At 52.6% G+C, this 17,078-nt stretch overlaps 2 protein-coding genes across 2 annotated transcripts; one reads left to right on the plus strand and one right to left on the minus strand.

Moving 5' to 3' along the window:
- Positions 1-56: 56 nt before the first annotated feature.
- On the plus strand, positions 57-4,185 carry VMA12 (vacuolar ATPase assembly factor VMA12). The gene is made up of 6 exons (XM_074974505.1): positions 57-271; positions 1,980-2,053; positions 2,228-2,317; positions 2,829-2,871; positions 3,533-3,645; positions 3,829-4,185. Exons 1-6 carry the CDS (start codon positions 82-84, stop codon positions 3,922-3,924), a joined length of 606 nt encoding a protein of 201 aa, XP_074830606.1. The 5' UTR covers positions 57-81; the 3' UTR covers positions 3,925-4,185.
- Positions 4,186-12,163: 7,978 nt separating this feature from the next.
- SEBOX (SEBOX homeobox) lies at positions 12,164-16,713 on the minus strand. Its single transcript, XM_074974935.1, has 4 exons — positions 16,538-16,713; positions 15,085-15,272; positions 14,352-14,539; positions 12,164-14,201 (listed from the first exon to the last, which is right to left on the minus strand). Exons 1-4 carry the CDS (start codon positions 16,711-16,713, stop codon positions 13,743-13,745), a joined length of 1,011 nt encoding a protein of 336 aa, XP_074831036.1. The 3' UTR covers positions 12,164-13,742.
- Positions 16,714-17,078: the final 365 nt, after the last annotated feature.

The following is a 17,078-nucleotide window of genomic DNA, read 5'->3' on the forward strand; positions in this document are numbered from 1 at the left end:
GCCTTCCCAGCGCCCTGTGCGCGCGGCGCGGGGGGCCTGGGGAGCCGGCCGGCGATCATGTGACCCCCTGGCCTGTCCAAGATGGCGTCCTCCATAGTGGCGGGGGAGCGGCTGGTGCGGGCGGCGGCCTCCGCCAGCGGGGAACTCGGGCGGCTTCCCCGCGAGCTGCGGGCGGAGCTGCAGGCCGCTTTGGGGGCCCAGGCCGCCGGGCGCGGCCCCCTCGTCCCCTTCAGCCTGCTCCGGAAGCTGCAGGGCGCCCTGCGCCAGGCGGGTGAGAGGCGCCGGCCGGGGCCTGAGGCTGAGCGTCCGCCGGGCTGTGGCTCGGCCTTGAACTGTCCTGGCGGAGCCCGCAGCCAGGGCTGGCGCCGGGGACCACGAGGGGTACCCTTACTTCCCCCAAAGATCTTCTAGGGGGCCCCAAGTTATTATCCGCAAGGCCAAAACATGCACAAAGTTATCCACTGCGAAGCAGCGGCAGATCGGTAGCTTCACCCTTCTTATAAATTATACGTCCACGCATTATAAATCCACATGCTGACACTGCAGCCAAATTTTGCCTTAGCAAACTCTTAAAATCTAAGATTTTCTAGGGGTTTAATTAGCCCCTGGACTCCTGGAAGGTTGTTCGTTTTTTAAATAACATCCAGGGCTCCCAAAATACCTACTCCCCCCTCCAGTAATGGAACCCTAGAACTGACCCTGTCTTTCATCTCCTGAGAGTGCCACAGCCTTGATCTGCCTCAGCTGAAATCCTTCTCCTGGTTCCCATCACCTCTGTTATCCCTTGCTTCTCTGTGATCGCCCCAAGTCCCAGCTCTCCAGCAAAATGCTGCTGCTCCCTTTTTTACATGTACAGAGAAGCATGACCCCACTGTACTATTTTCAGATTGCTCCCCGTTACTTCAGGCCCCAGTTCCAAGTTGCCTTCCATTCTTGTCTGTAAAAACCTCCATGGATTTTGAGTCACTTGCCCGAATGGATCTTTTTGTCTCTAACTCCCTTCTCTTGTCTAGAACCATCAACCTCTGCCCCTTCAGACAGTGTGGCCAGCATTGGTGCTGACTTCTCTCCAACTTCTGCCTCCAGAGCCCCCTTTTTGTATGTCAGCCTCCTCATTATGTCTATACCTCTGATGTGTTTCTTTCCTTATTGCAGGAAGGATGGCTGTATAATTAAGGCACAGGCCTTAGAATTTAAGGCACAAATTGGGCTTTTTTCATGACTCTGCCACTTTGGGCAAATCACTTAATATCTATCCCTTAGTTTCCTCATCTGTAAAATGAGGATAATACTAACTTCACAGGGTATTAGGTGGCCTAAGTTTTTGTTTTTAAAATGCATTGAAATCTTTAGCTGGTAGGTGTTAGACAAGTGCATAGTATTTATCTCTAACTCCTCTAAACTGTTTAGGGCTCCATCTCAGATGATAGACTCCACAAAGGTTGTACTTTAAAGCAACAGTTAATTTTATCCACAAAAAGTGTTCTCTCAGAATTAGCTGAATGAAAATTACGGTGAAGTGTAAAAATTCAAGATAAACAGTCAAAATAAAACCCCTCACTTTACAATATTTCCTCACTTACCTTGTTAACACCTTCATTGCTCAAACTGATCTCAAATTTAATTTGAAATCTAGTTATAATGCTACTTGCCTTTCATTCATCCTGGAACTGTGAACCTAGCCTGGCTAGTTTTGCTCTAGTACTCATGTACTAAGTGGATGCTGTTACCTGGAATGGTCAGGATTTTTATATTCTCATTAACTTAATGAAAACAGTTTTGTTTAAAAATAGCTGTTGTTTTTAAACTCTGTTTCACACACACACACACACACACACCCCTAATGTCTTGGAGACATTTCCATGTTGCATCCTTGATGTTAACAGCTAGAGATCCAGAGAATGACCTGGATGTTACATTTCACTGCTTTGCCTACATTTCTGAACTGAAAGCATTTATAGGAACTCTTTGTGTTGTAGGTTCTCCTGTGTATCTCCATGAGCTACTGGAAGGCAGTGAGATCTATCTCCCTGAAGTAGAGAAACCTCCAAGGGTATGTAACAAGCATGGGATAAATGCTAGTTACAGCTATGGTTGGTACACTGTTTCCATCTCTTCGCTAGAGACACTAAAACTAGATGTTTTTCATGGGCCAAGAAATGTACAGAATAAACTAATGGCACCTCAGTTCTCATTACAGTTTCTCTTGTTTATTAATTGTCTTTAGAACCCAGAGCTGGTGGCCCGTCTGGAGAAGATAAAGGCTAAGCTAGCCAATGAAGAATACAAGCGGATAACAAGAAACATCAACTGCCAGGTCTGAAGAAAGGCAGGGAAGATACAAGATCAAAATAAACCTGGACAGTCTGTTCTCCACCATACCCTGTGGAACCACCATAAATGTTAGCACAGCTCGTTGGTGGCACTGCCCAGAGATGAATGTGTGGTCCCAGGCTCTTTGGTTTGCTAGCTCAGAGGCAAAAGCAGAGCATCTCCTATCGCTTTCCCAGGACCCCGACTGGCCTATCCAAGAGTATCATTGTTGGCTCCAAAGTCCCTCACCAGGAGTGAGGATTAGTGCAGCACGAGGCCTCTGAAGGGAGAAACAGAGAGGTGCTGGAAGCCTTCCCCCTCAAACAGGGCTGCCAAATCTGTATTGTAACAAGGGAACCTGAGCCATCAGGGTACTACCCACAAGCCTGTTGATCAAATATAGTTCTAGTCTCAGTGGGGAAGCAGTGCAGGATGCTCTACTGGAATTGTCTCCACTATAGAATTGACACCTAGGGTGGAATAAGGTTTTTATAACCCTGTTCTTCTCCTCTTAGGAACTGAACCGGTACGGGGCTCTGGCTGACTTGGGAAGGCAAGGTGAGTTGTATCAACACAGGAAGAAACAGGCAGTATATGCCCAGCAAGCAGAAAGCCAATTGTGAGAATTAAATCAATTGCCATCTACTCATCCTCAAAGACAGAACAGCCCCACCCCTCTCTGCCTAGCAGGCTGTGTTTCACTAGATGGGTTTAATTTGAAATAAGGGACAGTCCCCATTTATACATTAAATAACTACGGGGGACGATTATACAGCATGTCGGCGTTTGAAGGACTTTGAAAAGCCTCAGGGTTGGGAGTTTCGATCAGAAGGGGAGACCATGGTGCCTAAAGAAGAGATGTCTGCCAGCTGTGACCTAGGTAGCCTGCCCAGTGAAACTTTCTGTTTCCAGCTTGCTTCTCTCCGGCTCATGCTGTCCCCCTGCTGCAGTTTGCGGGCCCAGCAGTGCAGGCAGAGGGTGAATTTGTTAGTGTTTTATATTGAAATTGCTTCTTCAAAAGAAACAAGTTTTTTCAAAAGGTACCAGGCGTATTTATTCTTGAGTATTTTTCTATCTTAACAATAGGGAAGGTACTGGCAGGTTCAGTTAGAGGTACTATAGCTTACCCCAAGCCCTCTTATGTTGCATGCTAATGACAAACAGCTTTTTCCTGCAAATGCTTTTGCTGACATCTCTCCTCCCTCCCTCCCATCCCCAGTTAGGTCCATGAAAGCCGTGGTCATCACCATATTCAACTTCATTGTCACAGTGGTGGCTGCATTTGCCTGCACATACCTGGGCAGCCAGTACATCTTCACAGAAATGGCAGCGGTGAGTGTGAGCTGGGACTTCACAGTTTCCATGTTTGTTTTTTCCATCCTGAGCCTCCTTTGGCGCGTTCAGAGCACATTGGACGGAAAGGTCAGGAATGCCATTTCCACTGAGAACAGGAGGCTGATTGGAATGCTTCAGCAGCGTCACTTAAACCTCCCTTATTTCTTCTTGTCCCCCCAGCGTGTGCTGTCGGCTGTGATCGTGGCCTCAGTGGTGGGCTTGGCTGAACTGTATGTGATGGTGCGGACCCTGGAAGGGGAGCTCGGAGGACTGTAGTCAGGAGGCTTTCATTTAGACTGGGATCCTTACCCTGCAGGACTTTTCCTCCCCTGTGAGTTATTAATTTGTCGACAGGTGTGTTTGGCTTTGGTCCATTGGGTCTCTGTGCCTACTGCAGTTTCCTCACACCATGTTCCTTACTCCGGCCGCGTTTGAAACGAATCACCAGATGCACTGAATGGGGACCTTGTGGCATGGAACAGAAGAGTCAGCAGCCGTGGGAGGTTTCAAATCCATGAAAGGCACAGGGGGGAGTGGGGGGCTTATTGCTGCCTCGTCTTCTAGCTCTGAAGTTGCTGTCCCTTGTTCAAAATAAATGGGTTCTGTGTGCATTAGAATGACCTTCCTCCTGCCCCAAGGCAGATTCCTAGGGTGGAGATGCTGCGTGTGAAATGCCTGCACTGTGTACCTGGGCAGCCTGGGTGTGTCTCTGCCCTCTGTATCCCAAACCCTGCTCCATCACTTCTGCAGAAGCCGTTACACTTGGTTTCTTTAATGCTCTTCACATTCCTGCATGGTGCACTAGCCAGGCTGTTTTAGGGTAGAGCAGAGTTTATACAGGGCATGCGCACTGTCTGCTCTTGACTGAAGCAGTGGGTGCCTGACCCAGGCCCTGTGCTCATGGTGGTGTATTTTCTCCCCCATGCAGACAGCTGCTCCCCAGGAGAATGAGGTCACCTCATCCCACACTGTTCCTCCCATACTGGGCAATTTCCTAACTCAAAAGGTGTTGCAGCCAATACAGGGAATTCTTTATCGGTTAAGATGAAGTCTAATAGGGAAACTGACCACAGAACTAAAAATTAATGATAGCTTAGGTACAAGTGATTATGACTTATGTGCAGTCCAAATAAAGTCTAGACCAGTAATATAGATACATGTGCTACTTTAATAAAGGCCAGTTTCACAAAGCCAAAAACAATTGAGCTAAATAAGCTGGGAGGGATGATTTAAGCAGAAAAATGTAAGTGATAATTGGGAAACATTTAAGAATACCTTACTAGATGCCCAAAAAGATGCAAGCAAGGAAGAAGGATGTACTTGTTAAACTGACTTTGTTTAGAGGGGAAAGGAAGGCAGCTATAAAAAATAAATGTGTAACAAATGAAAGAAAGGCGGGAGTGGATAGGGACAAGTCACAAGTTGGGAACTGTAGAAAATGTATAAGGGAAGTAAATGGACACAAGAGAAATCTATAGCCAGCAGAATTAAGAAGGAGTTTTAAAAATATATTAGGAACAAAAGCAATGGTGACAATGGTATTGGTCCATTACTAGCTGGAAATGGTAGAAACATCAGTAATCAGAAAAGGCAGAAGTGTTCAATAAATATTTCTGTTCTGTATTTAAGGAGGACAGATTATACAGTCTCATCATATGGTGATAATTCCAGTCCACTAGTGTCTCTGGAGGATGTTAACAGAAGCTAGTGAAGTTAGGCATTTTTAAATCAGCAGGCTCAGATAACTTGCAACCAAGATTTTTAAAGAGCTTCCTGGACCACTACATGCTGGTTCTCAGTAAGTCCTGGAGCACTGGGGAAGTTCCAGGAGACTGGAAGCAAGCTAATATTTTGCCAATTTTAAAAAAAGGCAAGTGGAATGACCTGGGTCATTATAGGCCTGTCAGCCCGACACTGATCCCAGGAAAGATAATGGAGCCGGTGATACAGGACTTGATTAATCAAGAATTAAAGGAAGGTAATGTAATTAATGCAAATCATCATGGGTTTATGGAAAACAGATGCTGTCAAACTAACTAGTAATCTCATCAAACAATATTTGGCTGCTAAAGGTAATAATGTACGTAGACTTTCAGAAAACCTTTGACAAGGTACCTCACCAAAGGCTCTTAAGCAAACTAAACAGTGATTGGACAAGAGAGAAAGACCTCTCATGGATCAGTAACTGGTTCAAAAATAGGAAAGAAAGAGTAGGAATAAATGCTTAGTTTTCACAATGGAAAAAAGGTAAATCATGGGATCCCCATGAATCTACACTGGGATCAGGGCTTGTCAGCACATTTGTAAGTGATGTGGAAAACTGGGTGAACAGTGAATTGGAAACATTTGCAGATGACACTGAACTACTCAAGACTGTTAAGTCCAAAGCAGACTGTGAAGAGTTACAAAGGGATCTAACTAAACTGGGTGACTGGGCCACAAAATGGCAGATGAAATTCAATGTTGATAAATGCAAAGTAATGCACATTAGAAAAATTCGTCCCAACTATGCATATAAAATGGGGTTTAAATTACCTATTACCACTTAAGAAAGATCTTGGATTCATTGGGGATAGTTCTCTGAAAACATCTTGTCAAGGTGCAGCAGCAGACACAAAAGCGAACAATGTTAGAAACCATTAGGAAAGGAATAGGTAATAAAACAAAATATCACAATGCCACTATATAAATCTATGGTACTCCCACACCGTAAATAATCCATGCAGTTCTGGTTGCCCCCTCTCAAGTTACATGAATTGGCAAATGGACAGAGCAGGGCAACACAAATGACTACGTGTCACGGAGTGTGGGGGAGTCCGGGTCCTGCACCCCTCTTCCTGGGATTCACCGTGACTCTCAGCCAGCCAGTAAAACAGAAGGTTTATTGGACAATAGGAACACAGTCTAAAACAGAGCTTGTGGGTACAACCAGGACCCCTCAGTCAAGTCCTTCTGGGCATAGGGAACTTAGACCGCAGCCCTGGGGTTCCCTGCGTTCCAGCACCAAACTGAAAACAAAACCCCGCCAGCAGGCTCTCTCCTGCAGCCTTTGTCCAGTTTCCCAGGCAGAGGTGTTACCTCTCTCCACCCCCTCCTGGCTCAGGTTACAGGCTCTCAGGTATCCCATCCCCAGTGAAACTCCCCTGCCACATTCCCAGGTCAACACTCCCCCACTCCCTACTGCGTCACACTAGGGGTATGGAACAACTTCCAAATGAGGAGAGATTAAAAAGACTAGGAATGTTCATCTTAGAAAAGAGACGACTAAGGGGGGAAGGAATGTGATAGAGGTGTATAAAATCATGACTGGTGTGGAGAAAGTGGATAAGGATGTGTTATTTACTCCTTTACATAACACAAGAACCAGGATCACCCAATTAAATTAACAGGCAGCAGGTTTAAAACAAAAGGAAGTACTTCTTCACACAGCGCACAGTCAACCTGTGGAACTCATTGCCAGGGGATGTTGTGAAGGCCAAAAGTATAAAAATTAGATAAGTTCATGAAGAATCAGTCTATTAATGGCCATTAGCCAAAATGGGCAGGGACACAACCCTCTAAACTGTGTGCCCCTAAACCGCTAGGCGCTGGGTCTGGAGAGCAGGGAATGGATCCCTCAAAATTGCCCTGTTCTGCTCCTTCCATCTGAAGCATCTGGCACTGGCCACTGTCAGACACAGGCTACTGGGCTAGATGGATCATTGGTCTGACTCATTGGCCTGTCCTAGACTAAGGAATGTTGTTTCACCTATTTTCCCGTGTCTCCAATGTGAATTGAGACAGGTAAAACCTCAGAGGACAACTAAAAATACATCTTCATAAAAGGTAAACAAAGCATCAAGATAAAGGAGGGGGCGGGAAGAGAGACTGATTAACTGTTGTGATTGGGGTGGAGCCTGCACCCCCAGGAAGCCTTCCTTGCTCTTGAAACAGATGATAGATTTTTCAAAATCTAAGCAGAAACGAAGCCATTTTGGCATCCATCACGGTGGGGACACAAGAGGCCAAAGCTCTCAATCTGAGAAAGGGGGATCCTTCAGCCAAGGGGCTTACAGTGTCTGGGAATTCACTGTGGTGAGAAACCTGCTTAGACAAAGATTGTAAATTGCTAACATTCAGTTTTAGTCACTAGAAAGTGTGTTTTACTTGTAACCAACCTGTGTCTTCTATTCTTCTCTCTTAAACCTACCTTCTTTGTTAATAACTTTGTCCTTGTGTTATTACAAAGCCATCCCAGGGCTGGCCATTGAAGTGAAGTGTGGATCTTCAGCGGAACCATCAGGCTGGAGTGCACTTTGTCTCATTGGAGGCAGCAAATTTAACTTAGGTTGGGTCCAGCGAGAGGGACCGGACGCTGCAATGGAGCCATTTTGGGACGACTCAGAACACGAAGGGCTGTTGGTGTCGCCCTGCAAGGAATGACCGAGGCCACTGTGCCGTGAACATGCTGCTGGTGTCAGGGCTCAGAGTCAAACCTGCACAGCACAGATGCACCCGGGGTTACAGGGCAGGCAGAGACACAGCCCTTTACTGGTCTGGGTGAAACCCCAGAGTCACATGGGGGAGTGGTTAATAACAAAGACGACAAGTCACTGATTCAGAATGATCTAGATCGCTTGGTAAACTGGGCGCAAGCAAACTGTGTGTTTTAATGAGGCTAAATGTAAATTTACACATGTGGGAACAAACACTGTGGGCCATCCTTATGGGCTGGGGGACTCTGTCCCAAGAGCAGTGACTCTCGAAAGGATTTGCGAGTCATGGGGGTCATGGTGGATACTCAGCTGAACGTGAGCTCCCACTGTGATGCTGAGACTAAAGGAGCTAATGTGATCCTGGGATGTACAAATAGGGGACCCTTAAGTAAGATCAGAGAGGTTATTTTACCTCTGTATGGCACTGGTGTAACCGCTGCTGGAATCCTGTGTCCAGTTCTGATGCCCGCAATGCGAGAAGGATGTTGATAGATTGGAGAAGGGTCAGAGAAGAGCCACAAGAATGATTAAAGGATTAGAAATCCCGCTTTTTAGTGATAGACTGAAAGAGCTCGATCTATTGAGATTAACAAAGAGAAGGTTAAGAGGTGATCACAGTCTGTAAGTATCTACATAGGGAACAAATATTTATTAATGGGCTCTTCAATCTGGCAGATTTCAGAGTAACAGCCGTGTTAGTCTGTATTCGCAAAAAGAAAAGGAGGACTTGTGGCACCAGTTCTAACCCGATCCAATCATTGGAAGTTGAAGTGAGACAAATCCATACTGGAAATACGGTGTACATTTTTAATTGTGAGAGTAATTAACCATTGGAACAACTTAGACTCAGACTTTAAGGCCAGAAGGGACCATCGTGATCATCTAGTCTGACCTGCACATCACAGGCCACAGAACCTCACCCACCCACTCCTGTAACAGACCCCTGACCGAGTTACTGTCATTGTCAAATCATGATTTAAAGAGTTCAAGTTACAGAGAATCCAACATTTACTCTAGTTCAAACCAGCAAGTGACCAGTGCCCCATGCTACAGAGGAAGGTGAAATCCCCCCACCCCCAGGGTCTCTGCTAACCTGACCTGGGTGAAAATTCCTTCCCACCCTCAAGTATGGTGAACAGTTAGACCCTGAGCATGTCAGCAAGACACCTGGGAAAGAATTCTCTGTAGTAACTTGGAGCCCTCCCCATGTAGTGTCCCATCTCTGGCCATTAGGGATATTTGCTACTAGAACTCCTAGATGGGCCACATGCCACTGTAAACAGTCCCATCAGACCACCCTCTCCATAAACGTATCAAGCTCAGACTTGAAGCGAGTTAGGGTTTTTGCCCCCACTACTCCCCTTGGAAGGCTGTTCCAGAACTTTACTACTCTGATGGTTAGAAACCTTTGGCTAATTTCAAGCCTAAATTTGTTGGCCAGTTTATATCCATGTGTTCTTGCGTCCACATTGGCACTTAACTTAGATAACTCCTCTCCCTCCCTGGTATTTATCCATCTGATGTACTTATAGAGAGCAGTCGTATCTCCCCTCAGCCTTCGTTTGGTTAGGCTAAACAAGCCAAGCTCCTTGAGTCTCCTCTCAAAGTAGGTTTTCCATTCCCCAGATCATGCTAGAAGCCCTTTGCTGCACCTCTTCCAGTTTGAATTCATCTTTCTTATCTATGGGAGGCCAGAATTGCACACAGTGTTCCAGAGGAGGTCTCACCAGTGCCTTGTATAATGACAAGAACACTTCCCTGTCTCTACTGGAAATACCTCGCCTGATAAATCCTAGGTCTGCATTAGCCTTTTTCACAGCCGCGTCACGCTGACAGCTCATAGTTATCCTGTGATCAACCAACCCAGGCCTTGCGTCCCCTCCAAGGGGCATAGGGGAGTCTCCATCACTGACAATCTTTAACTCAAGGCTTGATGTTTTTCTAACAGCTCCACGCTCGGAATTATTTTGGGCAGTTCTCTGGCCCGTGCTATCCAGGGGGTCAGCTTTCATGATCCCAATGGCCCCTTCTGGCCTTGGAATCTCTGAGCTCCCCACACCTCTGGAGGCCTGGGGGCTCTGTTCAGCCCCACTTCGTGGCAGTGGAGGGGGGGCTAATGCAGCCTGTGCCGCAGGAACAGAGACTAGCCGCTCCCTTGCTTTGTCAATCCATTCCACCATCACAGTGGGGACCAAGCTGAGCGACCTCAACCCCTGGAACCAGGAACCATCAACAGCGAAAGGGCAAGCTTGTTAAAATCCAAGCCCGTGGGTGTCTGCCATGCCCAGCAATAGTAACAAATGCTGTCATTGTAAATGCTGGCTCTGGGGTGACGGTAACACTGTGTTTGCCTCTAAGCACTCCTTGGGCAGCTGTTTGCATCTCTCTGGTTGCGATTGTGGGTGCTCCAGCTGCTTGGATCCTCACCCAGTCCAGTCAAGACAAATGAGCCCTGCTTGTATAAAATAAAAGGCATGTGTGACCTATTTCTGTGCAGAGGCAGAGTGAATGCTGCAGGGTGGGATCTCATAGGAGTTTGACTCCCTCTTGTACTGGTCTAGGTAAGATTCACCCAGCTTCTCGCTTCCTCTTTGCCTAAGTCCACCGTAAGTAAAACCTGCCTTCAGGGTGAGACGTCCTCCTGCTTACATCTGTCCCACTGCAGAGGTGCACTTACCTTGTTAGCATCAGATGCAGCTGGTGCCCCAGTTTCTCCACTGGTGGAGCGGTTTAGCTCTCCTGCTGAACCCAATTGTCCCCCCTCCCAGGGTAAGCTGAGACAATCCACAAGGAGAAAAAACAAACTCCCTGAGCTACAGCCCCTTCGCAGGGGCGGGACAAACCACCCCAGTAATTCACCATTCTTTATGCAAGGCTGGCTCCACAACGGCCCTTACCCAGCCCTGTCTAGACTCCTTGAGCCCCTTCCCCTGGGAGAGAGAAGAGGCGAGCTGAGCCTAACCTGCCCTGCCCTGGTCACCACCTTGGCAGAGAACATACCAGCAAATCCTAACCACCTCCCTGACCCATTCCAGCCTCAGGAAAATGGGCCTTCTTGTACCCAGCATGCGTTGTTAGAGCTTGCAGGTCCCATGTTCACTGGACTGCAAGTCCCAGCATCCCTTGGTGTTTGGCAAAGAACAAGTCCCAGGAGCACGCTGAACTCTGACCCCTCTAAGCCCTGTCCCCCTCCACAGCCACTGTTGCACGTGGGGACGAGGCCTCTATTTCAGGTGAATCTTTGGGGGTTTATTCCCCTGGCTTTGAAAAAGCACCGAGAAGAGTAAGTGCAGCTCTGCAGGCAGTTCCCTCCCTCACGCTGTGACTTCCCAGACCCACATGTGTGAAAGCCACCACGACTGGACAGTGGCCTCAGTAGTGTAACTTGGTGGGGACAGGTACCAAATCAGTCCATTCCTAAGGGTTGGGTCCTGTGCCAGAGGACGTGATGGGCTTTGAAATTACAAACTAAGCTTTTGAAAGGTGACTTGCCAAGCAGCTGGGACGTGAAACCCCTGTAAGATCCCAACATAGTGCAAACACAGTGCCGGAGATGTTCAGTGTAGACAAGAATACCTGGAAATCGCTTTCTCATTCTCTTAGGGCACAGGGTTATTCCCATCAACAGTGCAGGACCTAGCCCGCAGCGGCCAAGCTGTGAGTCCAGGGTTCTGTGTGTCCCCAGCACCACAAACACCTTGAGCCCAGTAAGAAATACAGCTTCCCGATTTGCACCAGAGACCAGTGATGCCACCCACTGCTGCAGGAGAGAGACAACTACTGTACTGTTGTCTGGCAGAGCAGCTTGCAATATTGGCTGTTCCGTGTAAGGGCCCCAGCTCCTGGAATCTGGTGATTAGGGAGAATCTTGGCTTTCATTTAAAACAAAGCGAAGTGGAGTGTCTGGCCCTCATGGGTGCAGAGCTTGAAAATGTGGCCCAAGTGCTCCCCAAAGACTCAGAAACCCGACAGCAAAGACGACAGCCCTCCCACCCTCCCTTATTTTGATAACTGTCAGGATTTTTAAGCCAATCTTGGGACTTTGGGGGGGGCCTGATTCGTGGCTTTCGAATACTTGTCTTTGGGGCTCAGCAATTCAGCCGGCACATAGGCCCAACCCTACTAGCCTGTTGCGAGGGTGGGGGCTGGCCGTGCCACATTCCCCTCTGCATCACCTTTCTAACCGGACCAGCAGCCTCCCTCTGGGGGATTGGTTTGGGGTAGATAATTTTCAGGCCTGGACCCAGCTGCTGAAAACCTGTCCCAGAATCCCCTTCCTCTGGGCAGAATCCTAGCCACCAAGCAAGCCAGCAGCCATGGGCAGAAACAGCCGCCGCTGTGCCCAGGGATCGGACACAGCAGGGCCCTGCAGTGATCGCTGGCAGCAAAGAGAGATTCCGGTGGCCCCTCCCCCCAAGCTCCCCTCTGCATTTACTGGCAGGCAAAGAGAAGGGGGCTCCCAGGCACAAGCCCCCATGTGGGGAAGGTCTACTGCTGCCAGGGCTGCAGTGACGGGGGCTGGAAGGGAACCCTGCCCGTCAGGCCGCTCCGCACACAGCTGGCTGGATTTACTGCTGAGCATGGGGAACTAGCACCTGCCCCACTGGGGCAGGCCTGAGCCTTGACACCGTTTCCTCAGTGCTGGGAGCCCTCCCCCTCCACTGCAGCTCCCGGAGGCCCAGCTTGGCCAGGGAGGGGCTAGCAGGTGGGCAGCATGCCAGGAGCTAACAATGTTGATTAATGTTCTGATGTCTGCTAAGCCCCTTCTAAAAACACGCTTTAATATTTCTGATATGTGCAAATCTATTTTGTAGCCTGGAAATGTTACATGGTGCCGGGATTAGGTAATGTAGATAAATTCCGTGGGGGGGCCCGGACACAATCATTTGCAAATACAGCCTGAGATTAAGGTATTTTTTTTGAAAGATTAGTTGGTATTACCACTGATTGTGATATGCAGGACCAGGCTGCAGCCCCACTTTGCCAGCCCGCTGCACAGACCTGCATTTAGGATATTGGATGGTATTGCAAAGATCTTAAGGAGTCAGTGCAATAATACTTCCGATCTAATGAAAATTACAGTGCTAAGCTGGGGAGGGGGCATGGCCACCCATTTATTATTGTTACGGAATTGCTTTGGAAGCACACACCCAAGAAAGCCAAGAGCCAGAGGTCACCCCGCTGCACACCCTGGGAGCAGAGCCTCCCTCCAGATTAATTCAGCCAGGTACCACCGCAGGAGTTCAGACACTTAACCCTCCATGTCCTGTGGCAACCCAGAGACTCCAGGGTCCAGCTGCCATTCAGGCTATGTTTGTTCCAGTTCCTAGTGGTTAGATGGAGTGGGGGTTGGGAGCCTAGCAGCAGGGAGCTGACACAGCTAAGGGCCGTTTCCAGGTTGGCAGCTGCTCCTCCCATGGCAGCCTGGCCTCACTAGCTGGGTTTGCCCCCATGGCCATGGGCAGCAGTTTCCAGCTGGCACTGCAGGTCCAAATGCCTTGCCCAGCACAGAGCCCAGCAGTGCCTGGTGCCAGCTGCTCAGTACCAAACTTCAGAGGAGCTCAAGGTGCCAGGCCTGATGGTTGCCCCCTGCAGCACCCGCCTCGGCCGGGCCCACGCCTAGGGCTCGCCCAGGTTGGTGACGATGGCCGCGTTGTAGATGAGGTCTGAGATGTACCCTAGGGAGGTCTGTGCAGGGAACATGTCCCAGTAGGGGAGCCCCTCACCAGCCCTGGGCTCTGCTCCCTGCACCCCCGCCTGGCTGGGGCTGGCCAGTGACCACTGGGCTCCCCCCTGGCCGCAGCGGGGCTGGCAGCTCTCCTCCCACAGGAGCTGGCCCTGGAAGGCAGAGCCCAGGCTGGGCAGCGCTGGGCCCGGGCACCTCTGGGGGGAGCTGTCCCGCAGGCGGGGCTCGGGCACCTGTTGGCTTCTGGCCCCTGGGCACTGGGGCAGGAGGGAGCTGCCCTGCGGCGGTGGGGGGCAGGAGGGGGGCGGTTTACTGGCCAGAGCCCTCCCGCAGCTCGGCCGCTCCAGCTTCCCGCTCTTGATCCTCCGTGCGCGGCGGTTCTGGAACCAGACCTGGGGAGAGAAGGGCTGTGAGGGACTCCCCTGCCCCGGGCCGCAGAGCCCCGCTGCCGCCCACCGCAGCCCCGTGGCGGCGCCCCGCGACGTCCCAGCCCGCGGGACACGGCGGGGCACCAAGGGCTCCCCCGCCCCGCCCCGGCTCACCTGGATCTTGGCCTCGGGCAGCTGGGTGCGCTCGGCCAGGCGCTCGCGGGTGCCGATGTCGGGGTAGGGCAGCGCGGCGAACACCCGCTCCAGCTCGCACAGCTGCCCCCGGCTGAACGTGGTTCGCTTCCTCCGCCGGGGCCCCGCCGGGCAGCCCCCCGCGCCCCGCTCCGGCTCCGGGCGGCTCCCTGCGGGCAGGGGAGACGGGGAGAGCTCAGCCCGCAGCGCCGCTCGCAGCCCCGGCCCCCGGGAGCCTCCCCGGCAGCCCCGGCCCGCCCCCGGGATCCCCCGCCCCAGGCTGCCCCGGCGCCCGCCGCTCTCCGCACCGACCTGCTCGGGGCTCGGGCCGGCGGGCCAGGGGGCTGCCCCGGGCGGGCGGCGGGCAGCGGCTGGAGTCTCCGTCGGGGAAGAAGAGTCGAGGGCTGAGGAAGCGGCGCGGGCCGGGTGCGGGTCCCGCCCCACTCATTCTCCTGCCGGGGGCTGCGGCTCAGCGCGGCCGCCCGGCGGCTCCCCGGGCCTTTTATCCCCTGCTCCGCTCCCCCTCCCCGGCCAGCAGCTCCCAGGGGTCTGGGACCGCCCAGGGCTTTGATCCCGCCGCCGTCTGACACCCGCGGGCTGCCCGCCCCAGCCCAGCCGCGCCCGTCGGGGGGATCCGAGCCAAGCCCCCCATCCCCAGGCCCCCCAGCCCAGCCACATGCTCCAGCGAACCCAGCCCAGCCCTGTCTCTCCTCACCCCCAGGGACGGGGCTGTCCTGCGGCTCCCTAGGTTGGGGCTGCTTTAGCCAGGTCGAGTGCCCTGGGCTGCCCCTTGCCCTGCTGTCTCCCAGCCCTCGGCCCCCAGGGCACTGGGGGCTCAGGCCGCTTTGCACTGGTGCATTCCCTTCCTCCAGCGGGGTGAGCAGCCAGAGCCAGGCCCTGCCCCTGCCGGGGGGGATGACCAGGAGTGGCCCAGGAGCTGAGGAAGGGAGGGCCCAGGCACCCAGCAGCAGCGACTCCCTTCCGCGGAGCCCAGGGGTAACTACCAGTGGCCCCGCCTTCCCCGTGGAGACCTGGGGGGTTGCTGGTTCCAGTTTTGGAGTTTATAAGGCTAAGCTGCGCCCGGGGGGGGGGGGGGGGCTCACAGCAATATGTGGCCCCAGGCAGGGCAGGGTTGGCTGTGGAGACACGCGCTGAATGCTGAGGACCAACCCAAATCCCGATTGCGAGCCTCCCTTTGCTCTGGGACGGCCCTTTCGTTCCTCACTAGTTTCTTGATGGCACCCACCAGGTGCCATCTAGTTCCTTGCAGGGTGCTGGCAGGGCTGGCCCCAGTTCCCCACACAGGATATTCCCCTGTCGCCTTTCTGTATGGGTCCACCCGTCAGCGTCTGCCCAGGGCCACGCTCCAGGCCAGCCCCCTCTGCACTCATGGTCCAGGCTTCTCTGTGGGAAATCCTGCCCAGGCTGGCAGCCCACAGGGCAGGGTGCCCTGGGGAAAGTGGCTGTCAACCTCCCAGCCTGGCAAATGGCCAGTGGCACCAGCCTGAGAGGCTATCAATGCCTGAGCAGCTGCATACAGCTGCCCATGGGCTCCTCTGTGGTGTGGTGGTGTCAGCGGTGGGTTGGCTGCCCTGAAGGCCGTCGACCCATCTGCACCTGCACTGTTAAGCATGGAATTGCCTTGGCCTCACAGGGAGCCACATGACCTGCAGCTGCTGGATTGTTTGGGGAATGGATTTCCCAGGGAATAAATAGCAAGTGCTCCCCTTGCCAGGCTGCCAGCTGCAGGAGCAATGCAGGCGGGAGCAGACCCCACTGTGCCATCCATGGCTAGCAGCAGAGTATGACACTGGAGTGGCCTCCCCCAGGGCCCTGTGAACTGGGACTGAAACGCTAACTCCAGCCCATGGGGGGAGGAGGGGCGCAGATGGGACTGGTCTCAGTCTGCAGCACCAATGGCTGGCGCTGCCCTGCTCACACGTGGCAGTGGAAGCACAGCCTGCACCATAGCCCGGGCACGGCCAGCCCCTCCTGTGCCCTGGTCAGTTCCTGGTGCAGGGACAGAGGGGCTGGAAGGTGGATTCAGGGTGAATTAACCAAGCAGCCAGAGGAGCAGAGAGGGGAAGGGGAGAAAGAGGCCAATGGGGCCAAGGCTGCTGGTGGTAGGGCCTGCAGAGAAGGTGTGCAGATATGAGGGGCACGCCCACTCCAGCGGCAGGCGGAGAGACACCAGGCCCAGGGGGGCCAGGGTTTCAGGCCTGTTCCTCTCATCTGTGTGGGGAGGGCTCCGCGGGACAGCGGCCTTGGTGCGGCAGGCAGGACGCAGCACTGCCAATGTGCTGTGTGCAGGGCCCCTTGTGGCAGGGAGGGTCCAGCGAGTCATGGCCCCTTCCTGGCTGACACGTGGTGCCCCTGCTGCTTGCCTGGCGGCTGCCCTGTGCCAGGCCCCAGCAGTGTGTTTCCTCCAGCCCCGATCGCCCGCTCAGCAAGGTTCCCGCAGTCATTGCTCCAACTGCAGCCACTCGCCTCTTCCTGCTGAGCGGGGCTCAGAGCTGGCTGGGGTCGTTCCCCCCTTCTCGCTGGGTACCCCTGAAAGAGGCTGGCTTTGGCCGGCTTCCAGCAGCAGGTGGAGTCAGGCTCCAGCCCCCTTCTCCCTCTGGCCCCTCCTCAGGGAGCCTCCCCTGCAACTGGCCACTTTCCAAGCCATGGGGGGAGGGTCTAGCTCCCAAAGCTGGAGCAGGTGAATAT

The sequence above is a fragment of the Natator depressus genome, chromosome 17 (genome assembly GCF_965152275.1).
Source record: "Natator depressus isolate rNatDep1 chromosome 17, rNatDep2.hap1, whole genome shotgun sequence".
NCBI classification, from domain to species: Eukaryota; Metazoa; Chordata; order Testudines; family Cheloniidae; genus Natator; species Natator depressus.

Coding starts and splice junctions, on each gene's coding strand:
- VMA12 (XM_074974505.1), top strand. CDS start 82: ATGGCGTCCTCCATAGTGGCGGGGGAGCGGCTGGTGCGGGCGGCGGCC. Junction 2,318..2,828: donor CAAGAAACATCAACTGCCAG/GTCTGAAGAAAG, acceptor TTCTCCTCTTAG/GAACTGAACCGGTACGGGGC. Junction 3,646..3,828: donor TCTTCACAGAAATGGCAGCG/GTGAGTGTGAGC, acceptor TTGTCCCCCCAG/CGTGTGCTGTCGGCTGTGAT.
- SEBOX (XM_074974935.1), bottom strand. CDS start 16,713: ATGACTCGCTGGACCCTCCCTGCCACAAGGGGCCCTGCACACAGCACA. Junction 14,540..15,084: donor GGACAGCCCCGTCCCTGGGG/GTGAGGAGAGAC, acceptor CCCTGCCCGCAG/GGAGCCGCCCGGAGCCGGAG. Junction 14,202..14,351: donor TGCCCGAGGCCAAGATCCAG/GTGAGCCGGGGC, acceptor TTCTCTCCCCAG/GTCTGGTTCCAGAACCGCCG.